At 31.5% G+C, this 25145-nt stretch overlaps 1 protein-coding gene across 2 annotated transcripts; it reads right to left on the bottom strand.

The window, feature by feature from the left end:
* Positions 1-994: 994 nt before the first annotated feature.
* Positions 995-18511, bottom strand: LOC139524121 (monocarboxylate transporter 14-like). 2 transcript variants are annotated; one of them, XM_071318704.1, is made up of 7 exons: positions 18476-18511; positions 11759-12036; positions 8884-9027; positions 6903-7817; positions 5691-5870; positions 5158-5283; positions 995-1260 (listed from the first exon to the last, which is right to left on the bottom strand). In XM_071318704.1, the coding sequence occupies exons 2-7, from the start codon at positions 12018-12020 to the stop codon at positions 1082-1084; spliced, it is 1806 nt and encodes a 601-aa protein (XP_071174805.1). In that variant the 5' UTR covers positions 12021-12036; positions 18476-18511; the 3' UTR covers positions 995-1081. The 2 variants fall into 2 exon arrangements, with proteins under 2 accessions (XP_071174805.1, XP_071174804.1); XM_071318703.1 differs by lacking the exon at positions 18476-18511 and adding an exon at positions 13788-14026.
* Between the last annotated feature and the right edge of the window lie 6634 nt (positions 18512-25145).

Below are 25145 nucleotides of genomic sequence, written 5' to 3'. Positions count from 1 at the left end.
GATTTATTTATGTTTGCATACACGACTTTTGCTGGTTGAATATTTTTGCTATTCATTAATATGGCAGAACAAATATTGGTAGTGTTTCATGATTCAGCATGAGAACAACTCGAAACGTACAAGATGTGTAAGCAGTATTCCTTAAGTGAGCTACCATTTGATTTTTATGGGGGGGCTAGGATGAAAAATTTTGTCCTGCATTTTTTTTTAGCTGTAATCTCTGTCCTGCCTTTTTATTTTTCACTCTAATCGGTCCTGCCTTTTTTTTTTTAGTTTATCCTGACTTTTTTTTACCTAAATTGTCGTCATGACTTTTTTTTTGCAACTGTCACATCCTGCCTTTTTTTTTACTCAAAACTCCTGTCCTGCCTATTTTTTTCAAATTTCATCCTAGCCCCCTCATAAAAATCAAATGGTAGCTCTCTAAATCATCGACTACTGCACTATTATTTAAGATATATATTGGCGAGTAACATATTGCACAAGTAGCTGGTGTTATCTGCATCCGATTTTTCATGACAGTACCGAATTACTGGTCACTGGGATGGAGACACTAACTAGCAAGTAGACCAGCATAGGTATCAACATAGTGGTTGTAATAACATCAAGGCTACCAATTGTCACTGCAGCAGATGCCAATGAATTTCTTCAATGATGCCCGGACCCACAAACAATTAAAAGTCCTAAAATTAATACAAATGTTAAACGCATATTAAACCAGGAAGGACTAAACGTGTAGCCAAATCCGGAAACGGAATAAGCACTTCGCGAGAGAGAGAGATACATTCCTAAATAGGTGGAAAACAAAAACAATTTATGTTCAATATAACTAACCGATGAAAACAACAACAAACAAACTACAGATTATATTCAGGTTAAGTGACAGCTATATATATTTAATGAAAACGTGATGCTGAAATTGGTATAACAGACAGGTGGACGCATTACTGGACCCCACCCCACAATTGTGTCTAAATGGAAGTTGGATAGCAAATAAAATAAAATTGGTTTTATTAAAAAAAAAAAAAAGATAACGATGTAGTAAAATGTTTACAAATATCAATATAAATAATAACAAATATTAGCATTCTTCGTCTTCCTCGTATGTCTCTTTTACAACTGCTTCCGGTTTGCCAGCGTCGTTACGACGTTTTATAAAAGGTAAATGTAACATTAAATGTAATAATGCTCCAACGAAAAACATTCCACCACCAAAATAGAACGAGGCATCATAATTTCCAGTAGCTTGAAAAACAGCTCCTGAAATAGAAAATTTATTCATATCGCAATTAAGTTAAGAATACATATGCATATTTTTAGAAGCTGTTTTAGTATACCAAACCATCATAAATAGTTGTTGTTGAAACTATGTCATATGATGACCATCATGGGAATTAAACTATAAATTCTACAATTAACACCCCTCGTTTTCCAACAAATAGTACGGCTTTGATGGTACATTTTTGAAATGGGGGAATAACTCATTTGGATAAATATAACAATCGATTCATAACTAGAGCATAAAAGAAATGAAACAGCTTTTATCAATAAAGAATCGAACAAAAGTGCAAAAATTAGCACGCCGCATTAACTCTTATCGCTGTTTTTGTCCTTGAAAATTGTGTTATCTGTAATACTATACATATATTTTCCTTGTCTAGTTTCGAGGTCTATTATCAAGTCTTTGTTTACATAAAGTATTTGTTTTAAGGACATTAATATCTCGTTTGCACTGATGTTGAGTTTTATATCTACCTTTAGAATCACCAAAACTATCGCGTACAAATATAACAATAGTCATAATACCGCGGTAGTCCCTGATAGAATAGCCCTAAGCTCTCTGCTCTTGGCAATAATTGTCCAAACTTTTCAAAGTCATTCTACGAATCGAGCAGTCCTAAATGACTCAAATAAAAACAATGTGTGTTATATACACTTAAGAATTGTTTAGTCCTATATGAATTCAGGAAAGGTTCACTAAATTTTATACCGTAACGGTGTAAATGCATTGACCTTATGATCTTTGAGAATGTGTTTTTGTCGAGTTTTATCTGTTGTGTCGTGAAAGAAAATGCTCCTGAAATATACCCTTGAAATTTATTCCTTCGCTTCAATCAATAATTGTTGATTTGTACCCAAAATATTTCATTCGACACCGAGTTTGAGCGTTCTTTATGAGGGTTTATTGGGGAAAGAACTTCGGACACATCATCAACACATACACGTGATTTGTACTCGGCTCAAAAAAATGTAACAGTTTCTAAACCTTGAACGAATAGCTGCTATGTTATTAGACAATGTATAGTTATATTTCATGTAAGAGATATTTAGATACAAGTATCGATAAGTAAAAGTAAACGTTAAAGTAGGACAAGGATGCATATGTATAATAGGTCTGTTATTTTTTCATGTTTGATTTTTTTATAAACAAAAATATTTTTATTTTCAAATCAGAACACATTTGCAGTAGATAAATATAATTATAATATTTCAGAACGTTTTATAGAAAATAATACATGTTGTCTTTAACAAACGACAACCAGAACATATCTTTGGTGAGTTTTTTAACCACTGCTCGATGCCACCCCTGTTTGACGAGTCATCCCGAGGGTATCAACAGCCTGTTTGTGCTGACCAGTGATTTTTTAAACAGATTTTCTATTCAATAAAGTGTAAATGCTCTTCTAACGCCAGACATACATATCTTAAACTTGATTTTTTTTAGAATTTAGAGTTTGTAAGGCTCTCTGATTGATTTGACCTACTAACTGTTTTGTAGAGTATTACAGCCGATTACATTGAGTGTGTAGGCAAAGGTAATATCTTTTGTTAACTTGCTTGCTAGCTGAACCGTAAAGTCATTATTAGGTTAGGTAAACTACCCTCCTTTAAGAGTAGACGAGTCCGATAGATAATCAATCTATCTGTCTGTTGGACTAGGCTATTTCGAAAAAATGACTTCACGGTTCAGCTAACAAGCAAGCTAACCAAAGATTTTAGCTTTGCCTACACACTCAATGAAATCGTCTGTAATGACTTGTATTGCGTACATAAAAAGGAAAAGGTCAGATAACAAAAGTATAAGCTTTGTGTCTTGAACTAGTACATATATTAAACGGCTATTATAGTAGAAAAATGTATATAATTTTTTAACCGATATGCATTTTTTTGGTTTATATTTTGAGAGTTTTTTGTATGCAACTCGTACAATTCAAGATATGATCAGAAGACAGATCATGCGTTTTCAAAGAGGCATAACTCAGATCCTTATAAGTGAAAAAGGTTTACTAGTATTGTTAGTCGGCTGTTCTCTTTGTAACAGGCACCAAATAAAAAAACCAAAGACGAGAATGAAAATGAATAAAAATGATGCCTGAATGATATTCAAATTGAACAGGGTAATACATTGAATTCAATCATTATGTATTCCTGCTGCAGAATTTATTAAGACAGTTTTCCTATTCCCTTTCAAACAGTTTAAAGCATATTCTGAATTCCTATATAACGAGCATATCAATTTCCAATGTAGTGTTTTTTATAACTGTACTTACTTGAAATGATACAACCCTATGTACTGATAGATATGTAGTTTAGTTTTATTATGTAATTTTTTGGTATACAACAGTTCCAAAACTTATAAACCGACAACTGTTGGGACATATTTAATTCAGTACCATAGGTAATAAAGAAAGAACGAAAGAAAGAAAGACAAAGAAAGAACGAAAGAAAGAAAGAAAGAAAGAAAGAAAGAAAGAACGAAAGAAAGAAAGAAAACTGAGATATACTGCACTAGATATTAGATATCTATCAGAATCAGTTCTAGGATAGAACTGTCAAAGGTTTGGTAAACAGTTCGTAAACTTATAAACCGACAACAAAAATAAAACGGAATTAGCCCAGTAGTCAGCACTAAATCAGCACTTTTTGTGCTGACGTGCATTATCATTGATATGGTTATATTTATAAATTACCTGTTTACAAAATTTTGAATTTTTGAAATACTAAGGCTTTTCTACCTCAGGCATAGATTACCTTAGCTGTATGTGGCAAAACTTTTAGGAACTTTAGTCCTTAATGCTCTTCAACTTCGTAGTGTACTTATTTGACCTTTTTAATTTTTTTTGGATTCGAGCGTCACTGATGAGTCTTTTGTAGACGAAACGCGCGTCTGGCGTATATACAAAATTTAGTTCTGTTATCTATGATGAGTTTATTTACTAACAATTTGATAAATAAAAGCACCAGTAGTATACCGCTGTTCGAAAGTCATAAATCGATTGAGAGAAAACAAATCCAGGTTACAACACTAGCAAATCCGGGTTACAATATTAACAAATCCGGGTTACAACATTAACAATACTACATAATCCTAAAAATTTAATAACAATATCCGATGATATTTTGTTTGAAATGATGAAGATATAATCGAAAACATGAAGCAAACATAAAGACGAAGAAAGAAAGTCTTTAACCGTGTTTGATTTACATCTTTAGAGTTTTCCCATGCAGTTTGCAAAGACAAAAAAAGAAATATTGAAGATATATACATATTGTAATTAATCTAACAATCTGAACAGTTGTGCAAAGATATGTTGAGGATATAGAGCCGACAAAAGAAGTAAAAAAAAAGATTTTCCGTTTAAGGTTTAGCTATTTGAAGTGTTTATTGTCGGGAATGAATAAAGAAAGAAAGAAAGAAAGAAAGAAAACTGAACAATACTGCTCTAGATATCAGAATCAGTTATAGAATAGAACTGTTAGAATTGTCCTAGTTTAGATTTTTAGAATGTGACAAAAACGTTTATACATACTATTTTGAAACACTTCTCCTTACATTTCATTAACAAATTTAAGGACTGATTTAATTGTGTTTATATGTCATCATTATGTGCAGTTTCTGAGGGTTTCTGCTGACCTGTTTTTAATTGAACTTTTCATGCATGCAACGACAGAGGATGCAATTTAAAGATTTAACTTTAAGTTCTTTACTTTTAAACCAATGTAATATCCTGATTTTAAGAAAGATAAATTAATTGTTGGTTCATGTTTGTCATATTTGTTTATTTAAGGACAATATTTGCTGAAACTCCTTCGAAATAACGACTTGAATAAGTGAACAACATATTTCAGATTTCTTATTCATATATTTGTCTATACCTGCTGCTGGTGGTCCTGCTATGCCAGCTATTCCACGAGCAAGAGTTAACAGACCAAAAGCATTAGCAAGTCGATGTAGTCCCAGTAAATCACACAGTATGATAGATGTTAAAGATATAAATGCAGCTGCAATAATAAAGAAATATTTAAATAGTTTTTTAGGCTTGACTTTTCAAGCTATAAAATGCAAACTTTTTTCAAAAACAAATGAAACCTTTAACAAATATAAATTACAACTTATCAGTAGTGTTTATGTCGATTTATACATGACCACATTGAAGTACATCTGATTAAGAATTGCAACATATTTCGAAATAAATTTAAAGCTAAACTATTTATTGTTCAATATATGATCGAGGTATAAAAACAAACCACATTTAACAAATAGACATGAAATTTGGTCCATACAGCGACGAGATCTTGCATATACCGCATTGTATACTTTAATGAAACAACAGACCAACAACAAAATCTCTGCTCCGATTACTTAAATTACTTTAGTCATCTTAGATATCTTAAAAGCATGATCTTACCTACACTCAAACCGAATATAACACTGAAGGCTACCAGTGCAGGATATACTGTACACAGTGGCTGCAGAAATAAAGTCACAGATGCTATCAAAAGGGCTATATTATTTACAACTAAAGCATCGACGTTCTTCAGATTGGCTATCATTCCTGACAGAAGTCGTCCAATTGTATTAGTAATGCCTATGAAATAAACAAGTAAGAGTAATTCCAAGTATTTTATCAGCTTTTTTAGTTGTTTTAAGTAAAAACAAGTAAGAGTTATTACAACCTATTTATCAGCTTTTTTAGTTGTTTTAAGTAAAAACAAGTACTAAGAAATAATTAAAACAAAATTCAACAAGAAAATATGTACAATCATGTTTGTATTTTTGCGGTCTTCCTAGCGTTTATTTACCTTCTCTACACTTTATTTTTCTCAGTTTTGTGAATTCAAATTTGTTAACTTTGAATTAACTTTGCTAGTATAAAATCTATTTCATCTTTTTTTTTAAACAAAATCAGAAGCTACTTATAAGTACAATTACACTTCGATAATCGAAAAACAGATTGTACTTACATATGTTTTTGTAAAAGCAAAATACATACTGTATGGCACAATCATAAGCAATTAAAGTTCGTTTACTGTGCTCACTCGTCAAACAAAGCTTTATATTATTATTCCCAACTCAAGAAATATTTTACAATGGAAAAAAAACCAGAAATGAACGACCCGCATTTAGACGTCACATATTGTTATATCAATTATCTGTTTTTTGACATTGTGAAATATCATTTGGAGAAAAAATAATATGAAGACTTGTTCGGCGAGAGAGCACAGCAAACGAACTAAAACTGCTTATAACAATATTTGAGGTCTCAATGCTGGTCGTTGATTTCTTTATTCTTTAATATTTAGACCATTTTTCTCTTTTCTTTATCTATTTTGCCCAATATTCTGTATAGTATATATGTTAACACCCCATTATTCTTTTTTCTTAATTTATTTGTCTTCATTCTCTTTTTGGATTATTCTCTATTCTGTAAACCCCATCCAGAAACTCATCAGGGATACCTTTTTAACATGCGGAATATAAATATTTTAAACAAAATACAGAATAACGTGACAACATGAACATCTCCCTTTTCAGAAATCGTCATACAATTCGAGAAACAGCTATAATCTTTTGTCATTGATTTTGAACTACTGGTATGTCTGGTATGTAAATTACCTACCAATTATAGAAAGAAGAAAAGCTGCCTGTGTATTCGATATTCCTAATATAAGTGCTCTATCGACCAAGAAATAAAATGGAATAAAAAATCCAGTACATGCAAATATATTTCCGATACAAAGCAATAAAAATGGAATGTTTAGCAATAAAGAGAAATCTAACATTTCTTTAAATATCTTGAGAATGGAGTCTGGCAAACAAGTACATCTGTCCCAGAATGTGACTCTTTGTGAGTACGTTGATTGGATCGAATATACTGAATGTGCATGTAAAAGATTCGGATGTGAGTGGAACTGTGGAATGTACAACATACTCCCACTGTATATAATGTCATGTACTTTAACTTGCTTCATTCGATCGCGATAAGCCGTGTGTTCAGACCTCTGAAACTGTGACAAATCATTCAATGAACTTGATCGTCTATTCATCCGAGGAACATTTTGATTCCGTTCAACCTGAATAAAGGGTTGGACTTCCCGAATGTGAATTCCTTCTTTAGAAAACTCTTCGTTTACAGTATCACTATAGATGTCTGTTTCGATTTCAGGTTTTTTCTCGTCGAATTTCGTTACATCGGAGTTAGCATCAGAACTTGAGTCAAGCCTTTTCTTGTCAAGTTTAATTCCTGAATCTGAGCTAATATCAGATGAACTTTCCAACATATTTTGGTTATTCTTTGGTTTAATTGGTCTCATCAACATCCCACAAACTGCCCCATTTAGGATTATTCCAGCCATAATTCGAAGCAAGTTTCGCCAGTCGTAAACTTCTGACAAATATTCCAATAACGGCGAGAATATGAAAGTACCTATCCCGGAACCACACACGGCAATACCTGTTGCAAGGGGGCGCCTTTTGTCAAAGTAATATCCCACACTTACAATTGAGGGTAGGTACACCATTCCAAAACCGAACCCTGAAAATATAATTCCAAATTAGTCAAATAAATATTACAGGCATTTTTTTGTGCAATTGTTGTGTATCCCTTATCCCTTTTGTCGTTTTTTCTTGTAATTACTATTGTTTATTGCTTCAATTATAAGTCTATTTGTTTGATTTTTGTATGCCTATGTTCTCTATTGTTTTCTGATCTTTTCTAATTTCATAAATGGTATAGTGGTAAAGCTACAGTGTTTTTATTTATAGAAATAGAGTTGTCTGAACATGTAAACATTGGCTTTTACCCTTAAGAACTAACACTCTTTCCTCCGATAACCCCACAAGTCAGAATGCGTATATTGAGAACCTTTTTAGCGACAACACCATTAGTCAGTGCGTTTAAATGGAGAATCTTACCTCCAATTATACTACATATTAGTATAAATACATCGAGACTCTTACTTCTAATAAAACCATATATTAGTATGAGTATATCGAGATTCTAACTTCAAATAATAACATATATATTAGTATAAGTATATCGAGACTCTAACTTCCAATAAAACCCTATATAAGTATGAGTATATCGAAACTCCAACTTCCAATTGAATAAAACCATACATTAGTATAGGTATATCGAGACTCTTACTTTCACAACAAAACCATATATTAATATGAGTATATCTCGACTCTAATCTCATATATAACCATACATTAGTATAGTATATCGAGACTCTAACCTGAGATATAACAATATATTAGCATGAGTATATCAAGACTCTAACCTCAGATATAACCATATATTAGTAGGAGTATATCAAGACTTTAACCTCAGATATAACCATACACTAGTTTGAGTATATCGAGACTCTAACTTTCAATAAAACCATATATTAGTATAAATATATCGAGACTCTAAGTTTCAATAAAACCATATATTGGTATATATATCGAGACTCTAACTTCCAATAAAACCATATATAAGTATAAGTATACCGAAACTCTAACTTCCAACAAAACCATCTAATCGTAATTCTAACCTCCCATTACACCATAGGTCTTTATAAGTATATCGAGATTCTAACTTCACCGGTGTGACTTACCTCCAATAACACCATATGTCAAAATAAGTACATCAAGATTTGGACTGAATGATCCGACAATAAAACCAACGGCAGCCACTATACTTCCTGCGATTGTAACAGGACGACATCCAAACTTGTTCACCAACGCACTGACTATTGGACCTGAATTTGAAATATATAATTAAATTGTATTATACTTCTTGATATTCCATAAAAAATAAGATCTTTTAAGTACAGAACTCCATTGCAAAGTTACATTTTAGTGTTGTGTTTCTGATGTGTGGTAGTTATCCTCTTATATTTTATGTGTTTCCCTCAGTTTTAGTTTGTAACTAAGACTTGGTTTTTTTTTCAACTGATTTTTGAATTTCGAACAGCGGTTTACTACTGTTGCCTTCATATATTTCCTATTTGTATTTTCTTTTATAATTTGTTTTGGGGTAAGTGTGATCTTTTTTAATTTACATTTTCCTGTTTACTTCATCCATTTTCACTCTCAAGCAGCGGACAAAATTTGATTGGAGTTTATTAATTCTTTGTATATTTTTTTCCCCGATAATTCAAATATGATGCGCTGTTCTTTTTACACAATGCACCTTGATTTTTTGTCTTTTAAAAATGACGAAAGAGTGCTATACATATTTTTTTTATGTAAAGGTATCAGTAATTTGTTTTGAAATCTCTGCAAAATATATCATTGCTTATATATGTGTTCTTGTTTTTATTTGTACTGTATTCGTTATTTAGGGTTGTTTTTTTTTAACATTGTCATATAATCGGGATGTTTTACTAACCGTAAACAAGGATCAACCAACCATGATTCTTTTATAAATGTACAGTATCATGGCCGTTATTAACACATAGTCCATTTTTATGTATGTTGGCGTTTGTTTTTTTGTAAAAAGTCAGTGTTTCTGTAGTTCCGGTTATTTCCTCTTGTTAGTTGATGTGTTTCCCTCGGTTTTTGTTTGTGACCCAACTATGTTTCAGTTGAATCGATTTATGAATATCGAACAGCGGTATACTAGTACTAATATTGTCCTTATCGAAAGTATAGGGACGAACTATTGACTGCGCGTAAATTCGTGCGAGATATTCATGGTGTTATGTCAAACAACTTTATTAGGGACGTTAGCCAATCAAAAAAGTGAGTCACATGCTTATAGGCTTTACTTATATAGTTTATCATTGTCCGATATCAGGGTTATTCACACCATTTGTAAACAAATAACTGAATTGAGAAGTAATATGGTCATTGGCTATTCAGATAAAAATAGGATTATTTCATAATCATATGATTAATCAAAGCTGATATGTCTCATTTATTTTCATATAATGGATATTTTATTTTTATATATGTTTATGTTGACCATTTTATATGATTAATTCTAGCTGAAGGACGCCCACGGGTGCGGGAATTTCTCGCTACATTGAAGACCTGTTGGTGACCTTCTGCTGCTGTTTTTTTCTATGGTCGGGTTGTTGTCTCTTTGGCACATTCCCCATTTCCATTCTCAATTTTATTGTATTATTAAACGCAGATTTGGAATGAGAATAGAGTACACGTAAGTGTAAATATTATGAATTTCTAAATACTCATCAAATATTTTATAATAAACGCGCGCTTTATGCTTGCATATGACTCACCATTGATGTTAAGATTCAAACAGTTTGAATTTTAAATCAAATCAAAGTCATAGAGCATTAAAACCTATAATCAAAAGTTGTGATAAATACGGTTTCAGGAATATTCAGCTTGGGAAAGGTGGGGTAGAAAACGTTAGTGATTCAAATAATTCATGAAATTATAAACAGTAAATTTACAGAAATATGAGCATATCAACACATAAGTATTCTTATTTTGATATTTCGATATGCGCGTCACTGATGAGTCTTATGTAGACGAAACGCGCGTCTGGCGTACTAAATTATAATCCTGGTACCTTTGATAACTATTGGGCTTACATATCTTAAATCATTCAGTAGCGCAGATCTTTGCACGTATGTTTTTAAATATTTCTATACTAACTTATATTCCCTTTCATGGATAAAAATTCCTATTAGTCACTAGCAATGATTGTATAGTAAGATAAGTTTTCAAATGATGCCCAATAAACTTCATCTCATTAATATTATCTAATCCACCTTTATCTTAATTTTTTAAATTCTATATGCATTTGATCTAGATCTGATCAGTTTGACCAAGCGTTCATTTTGACTATATGTAATTTCCAGTCATATCCAGTCATAGGTCAATCTTCTGATTTTCTATTTAAAGTTACACAGAAACAGATTCGATGACTACCTTGTCGATTAAGAAAGTATATCACTCCCTATATTGATGTTTTTGTTGCTTTAAAATACACTAACAGTCAATGGCCATATAACAAAACAAACCAAGTAGCGATAACTTAAATTATAACAGTGTGTTATTTTTCGTTTGATGTGTTTAAGCGTATGTTTTTGTCGTTTAAATTTTTCTCAGAGTTCAGTATTTTTGTGATATTAGTTTCTACTTCATATTTTCGTTCTTAAACATCTTTTCTGCATCTGAAATTTGGATTTCAATTGAAACCGATGAGTTACATTTAAGTAGAAAAAGACACAGGTCATTTAGCTGCTAGAATTATTTATGCAATAATAGATAAATTAAATACAGTTTAATAAAAAGAAACAGATGTCCCAAATCTTTAAAAATACTACCAAGATATATTTAGCAAATGCTTCATATAAATACACATTGGCATTCCAAACTATACAGAAATTTAGTATACAGAACGAAACAAATATTAAGAAGGTTTAATATCTAAGATAAAATGATAAAAAAAAAACCTCTTTAATATCAAGAGTATTTCAAGAAAAATGAAGCTGCTGTAATAATGAAACATTATACCTGCACATAAATACATTCCTATCAGCAACGATCCAACCAGGGATACTTTACTCTTGGAGGTCTGGAAGTATTCTGCAAATTTAGGTAACAGTACACCATAGGCAAGTCCTATACCGTCTACTAGAATGTTGCACATCAGTGAACTGAACACCACGACCCAACCCCATCCTCCGTCCGGAGGCTTAGCAGTTATAGGTTCGTCTACTTTTTTTCTATTCAGATTTGTTCCTTCATTCTTCTCTCCTTTAGAGATTTTATCCATGTAGTGTTCTTATTTACTGAAAGAAAATGTATACCAGTTTTGATAACCTCTGTTTAAAGTTTCATAAATTTCATACAATTTATATACGGATAGAAAGTAAATAGTTTATGATGTACTTATGGGTGCAATAGTCGTGATAACGTGAACATTTATAGATAACCGTTTTCTGTCATAGCCATATCACAACCACCGATTAAGCTGTCATAGTTTCATCCCATGAATTGTTTATTTGATGACAAAGAATATTGCAGTCTCTAAACACCAACCTCAAGAATTCCAAGTAATTAAAAGAATAAACAAAATTTACAATTGTATTGTACGATGTTGTTTAATATAGTTTACATGTTTAAGCTATGAAATTGTCAAAGGTTTTCGAAAATTGGAAAATAAAGAGGGAATTACATGTCTCAAATGAATTGTTTTGAGCATCAATTGCTATGTTTGTAATTTTCCTGTGCATATAATATATAATGGTTATCATTAAAAAAAAAGTTGACATAATATGGCTTGCTATGTTTGTTTCTTAACTTTTTTGGCTCTGATTTTATAATATTTTGACTTTCCAAACTTTGAATTCAGTCTCACGCAAGCCTGGTAATGTATATCTGGAAAATATGAATACTCCGAACATAAAACGTTTCCATAAGTGCATACATCTAAATTCAAATGAATGCAAAGAATTCAAAATTCAATTCACGTATATCGGAGTGTATGATAAACAAAATATCCTTTGAATTTCGTTTTTGTCAAAGACGTGTTGGATTTAAGCTACAATCAACCATATAATATTGTTTATTTTTATTATTACTTTATCATTTTTAAATGCAAACGTATATCCGAATAAGTCGAATGCGTTTTCAAGAACTTGCTTACCTTGTGGTCGCAGTCGTTTAGAATGATATAAAGTTCACTAATGATGTAGACACCATAAATATGTTACAATTTTGATTGTCATGAGGGCTACCTTAAAATAAACCCATTGAGATAGATACATAAACTTAGACGACGCAAGACCGAAAACCAAACAGTTTCTGCTGTGCATGTATCCACGAATCTACAAGAATCAAATTATGAACATTGCGTAAGACAGCTGTTTTCCAGTTGGTCCGTTGATTGATATAGTCGAACGTTTGGTTTTACCAGGTTTTATGGACTTCGTCCATTTCTAATTTATAGTATTTCTATTACCTTGTGGTCGCAGTCGTTTATATATATCTACATTCAAATGAATACAAACTAACAAAGAATTAAAAATTCAAATTCACCTACATCGGAGTGTATCGTTTGAATTTCGTATTTGTCAAAGACGTGGTGTTCGTTTGTTTTCTCTTATTTTTGAGTGTAAATTGACATTGCAATAAGACGTGTCACGGTACTTGTCTATCCCAAATTCGTGTATTTGGTTTTGATGTTATATTTGTTATTCTCGTGGGATTTTGTCTGATGCTTGGTCCGTTTCTGTGTGTGTTAGTTACATTGTAGTTTTGTGTCGTTATTCTCCTCTTATATTTATGCGTTTCCGTCAGTTTTAGTTTGTTACCCCGATTTTGTTTTTATCCATGGATTTATGAGTTTGAACAGCGGTATACTACTGTTGCCTTTATTTACCGCTGAATTCGATACTTTTGTAAACACATCTTGTACTTGTATTATATCATAGTTCTTTTACAACTTTAAACTAAAAATGAATGGTCTAATTTTATGATTTATTAAAAAAAATTAATTGCTTTTTAGAACACGGTATTTCAAATCGTAATTTTTCTTTACCTTTTCGTAACAACTATAGATAATACCACCATGAACAGTGATGTGTATTCCAATATAACATGCAGTAATAATGCTACATCATAGATTGTATCAGATACGCTGATAATATACACACCGAGATACTTTGTCCAGAACAAATACTTCAATTATGTGTTGTTATCCATTTCACTTTCCAAATCGTAAAAAAATAACAGGTTTCGTTTTCATAAAAACATATTTGGTTATATTACTAACAATACGTTTTCCTAGTAAAAATTAAACACACAGGTGCAATATCCTTTTTCTGTCAAATTCATTTAATTTGTTTAATGTACATCAATAACATTACGTTGAGTATCTGTGAAAAACATCTTCCGTAAAACATACATGTATCATATGAATAAAACTAAATGAAAACATGATATCCTCTTTTGTAGTAAAATTTGTTTTGAATCATAAGATTTAATTAATCTAAGTACATAAGTAGATTATTATGAAAACCAACAAACTGTAAGTCACTGACTCCGTTTCATGCTTATTAATATATATATAAATACGACCATTTAACCAACTGACTATGAATTATGACCGATTGCACATTACAATACTAGATTCTCTATAATTCTTCATATCTTAAAACTGACTTAAGTAGATACTTTTCTCTGCTGCATATACATATCCAAAAGATTAATTACATACATGTATATTTATATCATCTTTATTTTACGGATGTTCTGGGCCGACACGCTTCACTTTATGGTTATTTGGTTGATTGAATGTCTTGAGTCTTAAAAGGTTGCATAGTTTATCATGTTTTGTATTGTTGACCATAACAACAATAATATAATTTCAAATCGGTAAAAATGAGAAGTTGATCGGACGACCCTGTAAACGTTGAACAGGAGTTTAATTTTGACTAGTACAAAAAACGTAAAAATACTAAACTCCGAGGAAAATTCAAGACAGAATGTCCCTAATCAAATGGCAAAAATTAAAAGCACAAACACATCAAACGAATGTACAATATACATGTATATTGCACACTATTTTAAAAGTGTTTTTGTTCACATAACTTAAGGGCATACGATACAGTTTTGAACCTGTATTTACAAGTTGATGAAAATTTGCATATAGGCTATTTTTTACCTGATTAAATCAAATATGTCATAAGAAATATACCTGCCACTTTTTGAGTAAAATGAGGTCGAAATTTTGTATATTTGCTCAAAATTCAGATTTGTGTCCGTATTTTCTTTTTCGAAAGAACGACGTAATTTTTTGCTTTAAAAGATAAACACAAATTGTTTTTTGTTAAATAATCGGTAATTTCTGTATTTTATAAGTATCATTAAAAATTATGCAATTTTAATTCCGAAATAACTCTATATTTATCAAATGTTCATGAATAGAGGAAAAAATGTCAATTTTTGCTGCATGTTTATTAAAATTTAAAAAAATGCGCTATTTACAGTTTTATAAAATTTGGGTCACATAATCTCCTTGCAAAATGAAACAAATTGCTATTTTAAAAAATAGGGGTCCATGCACTCGTTTTCAAATTAAATCAGTTTGAATGATAAAAATCAGTCGAAAATGTATCTTTTCCCGATATGTCATAGTTTGACGTCGAAAAAATAACATTTTACGTTAGCAACGTCATTACCTTCCCTGTAACTGTATCGTATGCCCTTAAGATCAAGGTACAGTAAATAGGCTTCATTTTGGATACAACTTTGGCTTTTTAAACTAAAACTGAAAACCATTAAAGAAAAACGTTATCTCTTTTTTTTCTCAAAATTTTATACTATATGAATATATATAAATAGTTTGAAAACATTTGAATAGATCAGATATCGGCGAAATACCTTCGTAGTTCTCTTCAAATGAGATCTTCAATTTAAATCTATAAATTTTCATCTTCGTTCTTCGTTTGGCCTTTTTAATATTTTATTCGCTCGTTACTGATAAGTGTTTTGCGATACGAAACGAGCTTCTGGTGTACAAAATGTAATCCTTGTATGTACGATGAGATTATAGTCATAGGGTCAGCGAAAAACGAAGTTGGTGACCCCATGATTATCATTATGATTGAAAGGGGGAAAAAAACCTATGTATCTGAATTAAGATACTATTACTGTATTACCAAAACAAGCGAACCTACTTATCTATCTACTGATTGTCGTTAATGTATGTTTTTAAATAAACGATCCTTTCTAAAACAATAACCATGGTAAAAGAACTTGACAGAGTTTACAATATAATTAAACAGTGCATGGACTTTGATTAAAATTTAACTAATACTATGAAGATATAACATAGAATGAATCAAATTATAAGACAACTTAGTCAGTATAAGCATCATGGAATAACTGTAGCTGTTCAAAGTAACCACATAACAATAATGTCATGGTTAATGAACACTTCTTATCAAAGTTTTGGAATTCTGTACTGATTCGTCTGACAGTTATATTGACGGCTTCCATCGTCGAAGTCTTAGGCTTATACCATATATGAAAAGAGGAGTTGTTTACAGTTTTACATATTCAGTTCAAAATACGTGTATCCGGCCAGATGGTAAGAAACTGTCAAATGAAAACCTACCTGTTGCATTCAAATATAATTTTCTTCGTTATATTATTCCCAAATGGAGCAAATATTCTAAAATATTATTTCCACTCCAACAAATATCACAGTATTTGTCACGAACTGAATAGTATAGAATAATTGTTTCGACAGAAACAACTATTATGGCATTATTTATAACAAAGCTTCCAGGGGAACAGAATTGTGAATAAAAGCTTAGTCCAGGTTAAATGCAGGTCATTATAAGACGTTCAAAAAGTAATATATGGAAAGAAAGTTGCATTTGCAAAAACTAGACGTTATAAACTAATTAATAATCAATGTCCGCAAACACGAACATTAGATTTGTGGAATTAAATGACAGTCAACACAAAGAAAACAGATGGTTTATTACAGCAAATGTTAAAACTGGCATATGCATGTAGGCAAGATGAAATTTGAATGGGAAAAAGTATTATTACAAAATTACCAGCTCCAAGGAAATATCAGAACGGAAAGTCCCTTATCAAATGGAAAAATCAAAGGCCAAAACACAGCTAACGAATGGAAAACAACTGTCATAACTGACTTGCAAAATGGATACCATAATCAATCAAAAACGAAAGTGTTAAATCCAAATTAAAACTGTATTCCCTTCCCTTAAGTCAACTCGAGATATCACGAGATATGCTCCGACATTGATTTTTCATCAACGAAAATAAAAAAAAAACATACCAAGAAGACATTGAAAAACATCATTCGAAGAAAGAAAGATAATTCCCGTATAAAAGAAAAAACGACGAATAGAAAAGCAACAGCTCACAAGATACTACATAGAAAACTAAGGATACATAGGATACTTAGGCATACAAGTGTTGTTTGCTTAACTTACGAAATTATGAAGAAGGAAAAGCTTAATTTAATCTCGCCAATCGCTAGAAAGCACATGATGTTGCTACACATGAGAAGTAAACTATGGAAGTGTAAAACATTTGGGTCAGATTGAAACGTTAAGCTTGAACATATACACAATATATCGACTTCATTTGAATTGAGCTCCTTTCACAAAACTGCTCCACAGAGTTCTGAGGAAAACGACTGGAATTGTAAGGTTTACAATCTCCACGATTATCTGATACAATATGTCTCACAGCTTTTCCATGTTCAACTCACATCTGACATGCTTTCACAGTCTTATATTATTAAGTACTAGAAAAGGGTTCTTATCTGTAATTTTACAGGTTGTATCTGATTCCCTTTTGTTACATTTTGACTGCGTGTGGATTTTTAAGACGGTTGATACATGTATTACATGACAATTCTACCCCGTCAACGCCTCCGCTGTAGCTCCTTTTTGAATTGCCTGACATTTTGTCTGTTATCTTGATCTGAATTTAGCTTCTTGATTGATTTATGAAAACATCGGTAAACAGCTGTCGACAAAATTTATGTCATTCATTATGTTATATACTTATGTTCAAAAGTAAAATAACAAAAATACCGGGCTCCGATAAAAATTAAAACGGAATGGCCGTAATCATTTGCCAAAATTAAAAGCCAACTAATTCAAACGAATGGATAACAACTGTCATATTCCTGACTTGGTACAAGCATTTTTTATGCAGAAAATGGTGGCTTAAGACTGTAAAATGCAGATCTTTGACATTCTTCAGAAGAAAAATTCAAAATGGTATTTTACCTTACACAGTTTATACACCTTCAAGTTTTTGATTCACTAACAAACTTTTCAGATTGTACAAACACTTGTAATTTTATTTATTTGCTTCATTATAAGACCGTTTTATATATTAAATATGCAAAACAAAAATATGAAAAAGGTCGAATTTAGTAGTTTGTTTGTTATTGCTAAGGTTGTATCAGTGTCGTTTTTAAACCAGACCTTAATTTTTAGAACCCTTTTATATGACCTCCCCGACAGGCGCTTTACTTAAAGCCGAAATAGCATTCTCATTTATATAAAAATATGAAAGAACATGTAACTCTACTGGACGAAAATGAAACTATATTTCAGAAACAGCATTTTGTTTTACCCTGATCTTGATACCACAGAGAAATGTTCTCCCAGCCTCATCCCTTTTAGATAAAAATGCTTAATATTTCAGTTATTTCTCCTATCTTCATCCTACCTTATTTAAGTCCAATTTCAAGTCAGTAAACTGATAAACTAATATTACAAATGATTAAATAAATTTTATTTGCAGTGTCTATATTTATAACCTATTCATACTTAACTTTATTTGGTTTTCCATGTATACATGTCGTATTGATTTGGAGAAAATGATTGCTTTACACAATTACAGTTATATAAAGTTAAAATTAAAATACATGTAATACTAGAAAAAGAAATAAACGGAGAACAAAGACACCAATGTTATGACTTAACAAAACACAATACACATAAAAGGTACCTGATCAATCAGGTCAACATGTATGACAAGAGCTTTACAAATGGTTTTAAAGTGCATTTAGGTCATGGCTGTCTTGTTCTGATTATTTTTCTTTCAATTCGTATTTGAAGAAGTATTGCAACGGGAATTTTCAACAGTTCAAAAGCCAAAGAGCTACATTGTTGATACAATTTTGGATAAATTTTAAACCAGGTTCAACCCACCATTTTTTCTTTAAAATGTCCTGTACCAAGTCAAGAATATGGCAGTTGTTATCAATTAGTTCGTATCTGTTGTGTTTGTTTTTGTTGTACTTCAGTGTTCCTGTTGTTCTTTTATTTTTCTCTTATAATTGATGGGTTACCCTCGGTTTTAGTTTGTAACTCAGATTTGTCTTGTCTCAATATTTTTATGACTTTTGAACACTTGTATACTACTGTTGCCTTTATTTTTGCATGTTTTAAAAATTGTCTGCTTTCCATTTTCCCAAAGGGAAAGGTTCGTATGCCATTTGAATAATGCCATATAAGTACAGCTTATTTGTTTAAATCATAAAACATATCATTTTGTTGTAAAATAAATTCAAATCACTCACCGGCTGGATGTCACACTAATAGAAAAAAAGATCATCAAAGATACTCGGCCAGTAATTTTTAAGGTCAAACGAACGTTTGGTAAAAAAAAACTTTCTCATCGGTGGCACTAGAATAAAAATGTCAAAATGCCAGGTAAAGTATGACGTTTAAGAGCACTGATGGCCACAAATTTCGAAAGGAAGAGGCATAACAAACTCTTTTGGAGTATAGGGTCTAAATCCCTCTATAAAATGGAATTCTTCTCAAGTGGGTGCCACATCATGTTAATTAATGTTTTGATGTATTCAATTTACCAATATTAATATCAAATAATATAAGGAAATTTCATTCGAATTTAAGCTATGATAGGGAAATCATCAACTGTTCAATAGCATTACCAAATAGTTACAGATTAATATGGAAAATGCATTAAAGCCACCAAAAAGAGTTTTGGCTAAGAATAAAAATTATAATCCAGTGAATAATTTTGAAAAAGGATGGTTGAACTGGTCAGCTTATTGACAAAGCGTTGTATTCTATCGATTTGACCTCAGATGACCATATAAGCGATGTAAACATAAATAAAGATATGAATAGATTAAACCAACACGTGCAATTGGATTTTTATAGGTCTGTTTGATTTTATTTTATAGATTAAAAATAGATGTTTCTCATTGCTTTTAACCGTATAAGGATGATTTTATGTGCATCGAATTAGTAATCAAATGATTTACCGTAGTTTCACTTTCATTGTTGACATTCTTTTTTTTTTACATAACTTGTACACTTACAATGCATGCGTTGTCAATCTCTAGCTAGGGGTTAAATTGAAGTTCACATGAATATGGATTTAAAGAAGTCGACTCATTCACTTGCAAGTGAATAACTAATTAGCAATGTTTCTTAGCGTAATTTGACAAAATTGAACTTTTTTTGCTGCAAAAAGCGAATTGTTATTTCACTATTTCACTTTCATTATTGATTGAACAAAAAAAATCTAACTTTAGATTTTTTATATATCTCGTGGCTAGTGCCCCTTTAAGAAAGAAAGTAATAAGAATAACAGATGAGTTATAACGATCTTTAATGCAATTGCAAGTGTGATAGTGTATCATGAACTTCTAAAGGCTGGTTTGGTTAAACGTATTTAAAAATTACACACAAACATATATACTAATTCAGGGGCGTAGCTAGAAAGAAACGATGTGCAAGCAACTACCGCAAAATTTTGGGACCCTTTTATGCAGGAAAATGTTGTTTTTTTTTTGGTTTTCGGTCATAGGACAGTTGAAAGAGGAGCTACATGTAGATAGGACTTATAAACAATTTATGAATATAAAACTATCCATAAAGCTTCTGAATAGAGTAAATCATGATTAATTGAAAACATAAACTACACATTTTTTTTATACAGAATTTACTCAAAATTGTCCAAAGTCTGCTCTTCGGGTCTAGGCAGAAACGAGCTTCTCTATTTATTTGTCAATATTCACACTGCAATCCCGATGAATATGCAGTAATGCTAGCGATGATAACCTGCCATTGTTCATTGTTGATCGTACATTTGATTTGAACAGACGTAGTACACTGATAAATCTCCACGGTAGCACTCGCGAGATGTTATAAACCAGTGTACGTGCTCGCCATCGAGCGACCTCCAAATTGAATTCGTCAAAATTACATACCAGGTCAGTTTCGTATGTCTCAGACAATGTTGAGATTTGTTCGTTTGTTATATTTCCTACAACACGAGGTCCTCGGAGGAAGCAGATACGGCACAAAGAAGCAATTTTCTGAAAATACCAGACGCGACTCCACTCTCCAGTTCCATTATCATATGGTCTATAAACGCAAAATATAATGAGTCTTTCCAAAACTGTTTTGGCGTGTTTGCAGGATGCGTGGCTCTAGTTGTCCGTCGAACACATCGCCGTGGCATAATTTCAACGATATCGAAGGGTTCTGATACATTTAACGCCGATTGGTACATCTCATTCCAAACAGATAAACCGTACTCTGTAAAATGTGATCCGAAACTACATGTATTAGACTGAGTATAACAAATTCAAATCTTGTAAAACAGATACAAGTTACTGTCCGATTTGTCATGCATGATCTCCAATGAAACTTCTATTTTGAAACCAAATGCCGTTATTTAATGACATTTCATCAATTAAAAAAGTGACAACATATGTGTTTCCTTTAAAATTTCCTTTATAAATTTTTAATTTTGCAATAATTTTTTTGCATGCCGAACCGATGTGCACACAACTGCGTGTTAGCGTATAGGGAGCTACTATTTAAATGTTTTATCTTTGTTAACATTCATTTGCTTTATGAAATATTTGTCCTAATATGTATTAATAAATATTGAATCATGAATATTTCTGTCTAGACAATGCACATTTAAATGATTTATCAAAATATTACGATCATGTATATATACAACGTACATATTCTATTTATACTATACATATATATAATATTTTTAGAATTAAAAAAACCCATTTATTCCCAAAATAACTTCAAATAATTACACATTTTTCTTTTTATCAAAGACAAGGACAGGTGTCAATCTGAGAGTGACTATTCACAAAAGTGTGTGTTTCTTTGTTAAGTCGAACTATTTTGGCCGTCAGACAAACGTTTCGTCCACAAAAGACTCATCGGTGGCACTCGAATCAAAACGTCAAAATGTAAAATATAGAGTACGACATTTGAGACCATTGAGGACCAAACTTTGATAAATACTCCAGTATGGATTTCCTCGTAAATGTTTGATTATATTTCATCATAAATAGTTGAAGTTTAAATATGAACAAAGTGCATACGATTTTGAAACGTTTTATACAAATGTCTTTTGTTTTATATTTTATGTTTTTAGTGCCAAAACAACGCGGTGATAAATGAACTGAAACTACCGACTCATTTATTCAATAGTTTTTTTTTTATTTCATAAACGTTTGACATAGAATTTAACATTTCTGTTATTCATTGCTTCAGAGAAATAACCCATGTCACAGAATAGAATTGTTGTTTTCGGAAAATCTGCCTTAAAGTTACTCGAATGTACAAAACTGCAACTTAAACAAATAGGAGTAATTTTGATTTACCTCCCTTGGCTAGTTATTATATCGTTTCCATATATAGGTTGATTTATTAGGAATTTATTTGTCTCGGTTTCCAATTTCGAATGTGTCCAATTTCTGATGGAACTTGATATTCCGCTGGATTCGTAGAAGATATACGAAAAGGTATCTATTTGGCCTTTAAAGGTAGCACAACAGAAACACTTTTTTTCACTATGATCATTCATTTTATTTCGGAGACAAAATTAAGTTTCATATTCCTTTGGATGATTCCGTAGGAGTCTTTTTACTCAAAGAACCGTTTCTTCAATTGTAGAAAGTGAAATTTTGTTTTGAAAAGTTTATCTTTGCTGGTTCCTCCTAACAGAAGTTTCAATGAAACTTTGTAATAAACATTGTCATACCATCTATTCCTGTTGGAACAAATATTCTTGACCATTTATTTCGTAAGGAATATATACTGTAATATTTATTCCTGTGGAAATAATATTCCAGAAAATGTTTTGCCTTTTTGAACTTATATTATGAAGGAACTTCTATTCCGTGACAGACGTTTCGTCCCCGAGGGTATAACTAGACTAGTAGTCAGCACTTCGATGTTGACATGAGTATCAATATTATTGTCATTTTCATAATTTACTGTTTACAAAGATACGGACTTTCTTATCCCAGTCATAGATTACCGTAACCGTACTTGGCACATCTTTTAGGAATTTCGGGTCATAAATGTTCTTCAACTTTGTACTTGTTTTGGCTTTCTAAATTTTGATCTGAATGTCCCTGATGAGTCTTGTGTAAATGAAACGCGCGTCTGGCGTATCAAGTTATAAGCCTGGTACCTTTGTTAACCATTTTGGAAAGTCGTATATTTGTGTGAAACCCAGCATACATACCGCTAAGGATTAAAACGTCATATTATAATGATATAACTATTTGGAAACATGACCATTATTTCATAAATAAAAAACACCGCCTGACCTGTGCCTTCTGGATTTACGAGGACATATTCTGTATTGTTTACCATTTATCTTTAATACGATGGTTGGCATTAGTGCACATTGAATCGAAAAGAGTAATAATATATTATATTCATTAATTCATAATACTAAGTTACTTAGAAATTGAAAATATTCCTCTTACTGAAATAACTTTTTTGAAAGCTCTCAGAAAATAAAAATATACATACATACAGACTGCATAAACAATGTGTACTTGCACTAACGACCTTAGAACTTGCATCTATCTCTTATAATAAAGCGTAAATGTTACAAAGTTTATCGACCATTATGAATAATGAATAAATACTATGTGATAGTAACAGGCTGTACGGTCAGTTCGGATTAGTTATTGTAGTATGATTAACTAATGAACAAATAATTTTTAAGAGGTCACATGTATAGCATCGAAAAACAAAAGATAATATACAAATCTGAAGCTAACAATTCATGTTTAAATGGTTTTACACTAGTAATTTTTGGGGCTCTTTATAGCTTGCTGTTCGGTGTGAGTCAAATCTCCGTGTTGAAGACCGTACTTTGACCTTTATGGTTTTTATTTTGCAAATCGTGACTTAGATGGAGAGTTGTCTCATTGGCACTCATACCATATCTTCATATATCCATGAGCAAAAACAACTACATTAATGATTTGTAAATGTGATATTAATCCCTAAAGTAATTATAGAATTGCATCGTATCAAATTTTAAAAACTTTATCTATCTGGTACTAACAATTTGCAACAGTATATTTTTTCATCTTAAAAAAATTCAATTAGGAGCTTCGAGAACAAGAAAAGACTGAAATTCAGAGATTTTCCAAAAATACTCAGTATAAATGGACAAAAAAACTCGAAATATAATAAAATCTTAAGTTTCCGCATACATACTATGTAGACTGTTTTCCAGGCATAGATTACCTTAGCCGTATTTGGCACAACTTTTTGGAATTTTGGATCCTCAATGATTTTCAACTTTGCACTTGTTTGGCTTTATAAATATTTTGATATGAGCGTCACTGATGAGTCTTATGAAGACGAAACGCGCGTCTGGCGTACTAAATTATAATCCTGGTACTTTTGATAACTATTTACACCACTGTGTCGATGTCACTGCTGGTGGACGTCTCGTCCCCGAGGGTATCACCAGCCCAGTAGTCAACACTTCATTGTTGACATGAATATCAATAATGTGGTCATTTTAATAAAATTCCTGTTACAAAACTTTGAATTTTTCGAAAAACTAAGGATTTTCTTATCCCAGGCATAGATTACCTTAGCCGTATTTGGCACAACTTTTTGGAATTTGGATCCTCAATGCTCTTCAATTTTGTACTTGTTTGGCTTTATAAATATTTTGATATGAGCGTCACTGATGAGTCTTATGAAGACGAAACGCGCGTATGGCGTTCTAAATTATAATCCTGGTATCTTTGATAACTATTTGTATGTTTATTTTTCTTCTTTGTCTGTCTTTCTCTGGCTCATTCTTTGTTATTGGCCCTTGATAGGTTCTCTATGTTCATGATTTATAGGTTACACAAACCCACCATCAGCTGATATGATGAGAAAGAGAAAAAGATATATCTCACTGTGTACATTCATTTTATTTCTTATTGTTGAGGCACATTAGCTTTTTTTCTGTCTTTACATCTACAATTGTGAATGATTTTTTAGTCGCATAACGAATGATGCATACATAACTTGACTGTACATTTTCGGGGTTCATTGTATTGTTTTTAATACTTTTA

The sequence above is a fragment of the Mytilus edulis genome, chromosome 5 (assembly GCF_963676685.1).
Source record: "Mytilus edulis chromosome 5, xbMytEdul2.2, whole genome shotgun sequence".
In the NCBI taxonomy this organism is placed as follows: domain Eukaryota; kingdom Metazoa; phylum Mollusca; class Bivalvia; order Mytilida; family Mytilidae; genus Mytilus; species Mytilus edulis.
This window is presented reverse-complemented; position numbering and strand designations above follow the sequence as displayed.

Bases quoted from the DNA above. Each gene is read 5' to 3' on its own strand.
- LOC139524121 (XM_071318704.1), bottom strand. From the start codon at position 12,020: ATGGATAAAATCTCTAAAGGAGAGAAGAATGAAGGAACAAATCTGAAT. The intron at 7,818-8,883 runs GTAAGTCACACC...TTATATTTTCAG, and splicing joins GACATATGGTGTTATTGGAG to GGTTCGGTTTTGGAATGGTG. The intron at 5,284-5,690 runs GTAAGATCATGC...TTATTATTGCAG, and splicing joins TATATTCGGTTTGAGTGTAG to CTGCATTTATATCTTTAACA.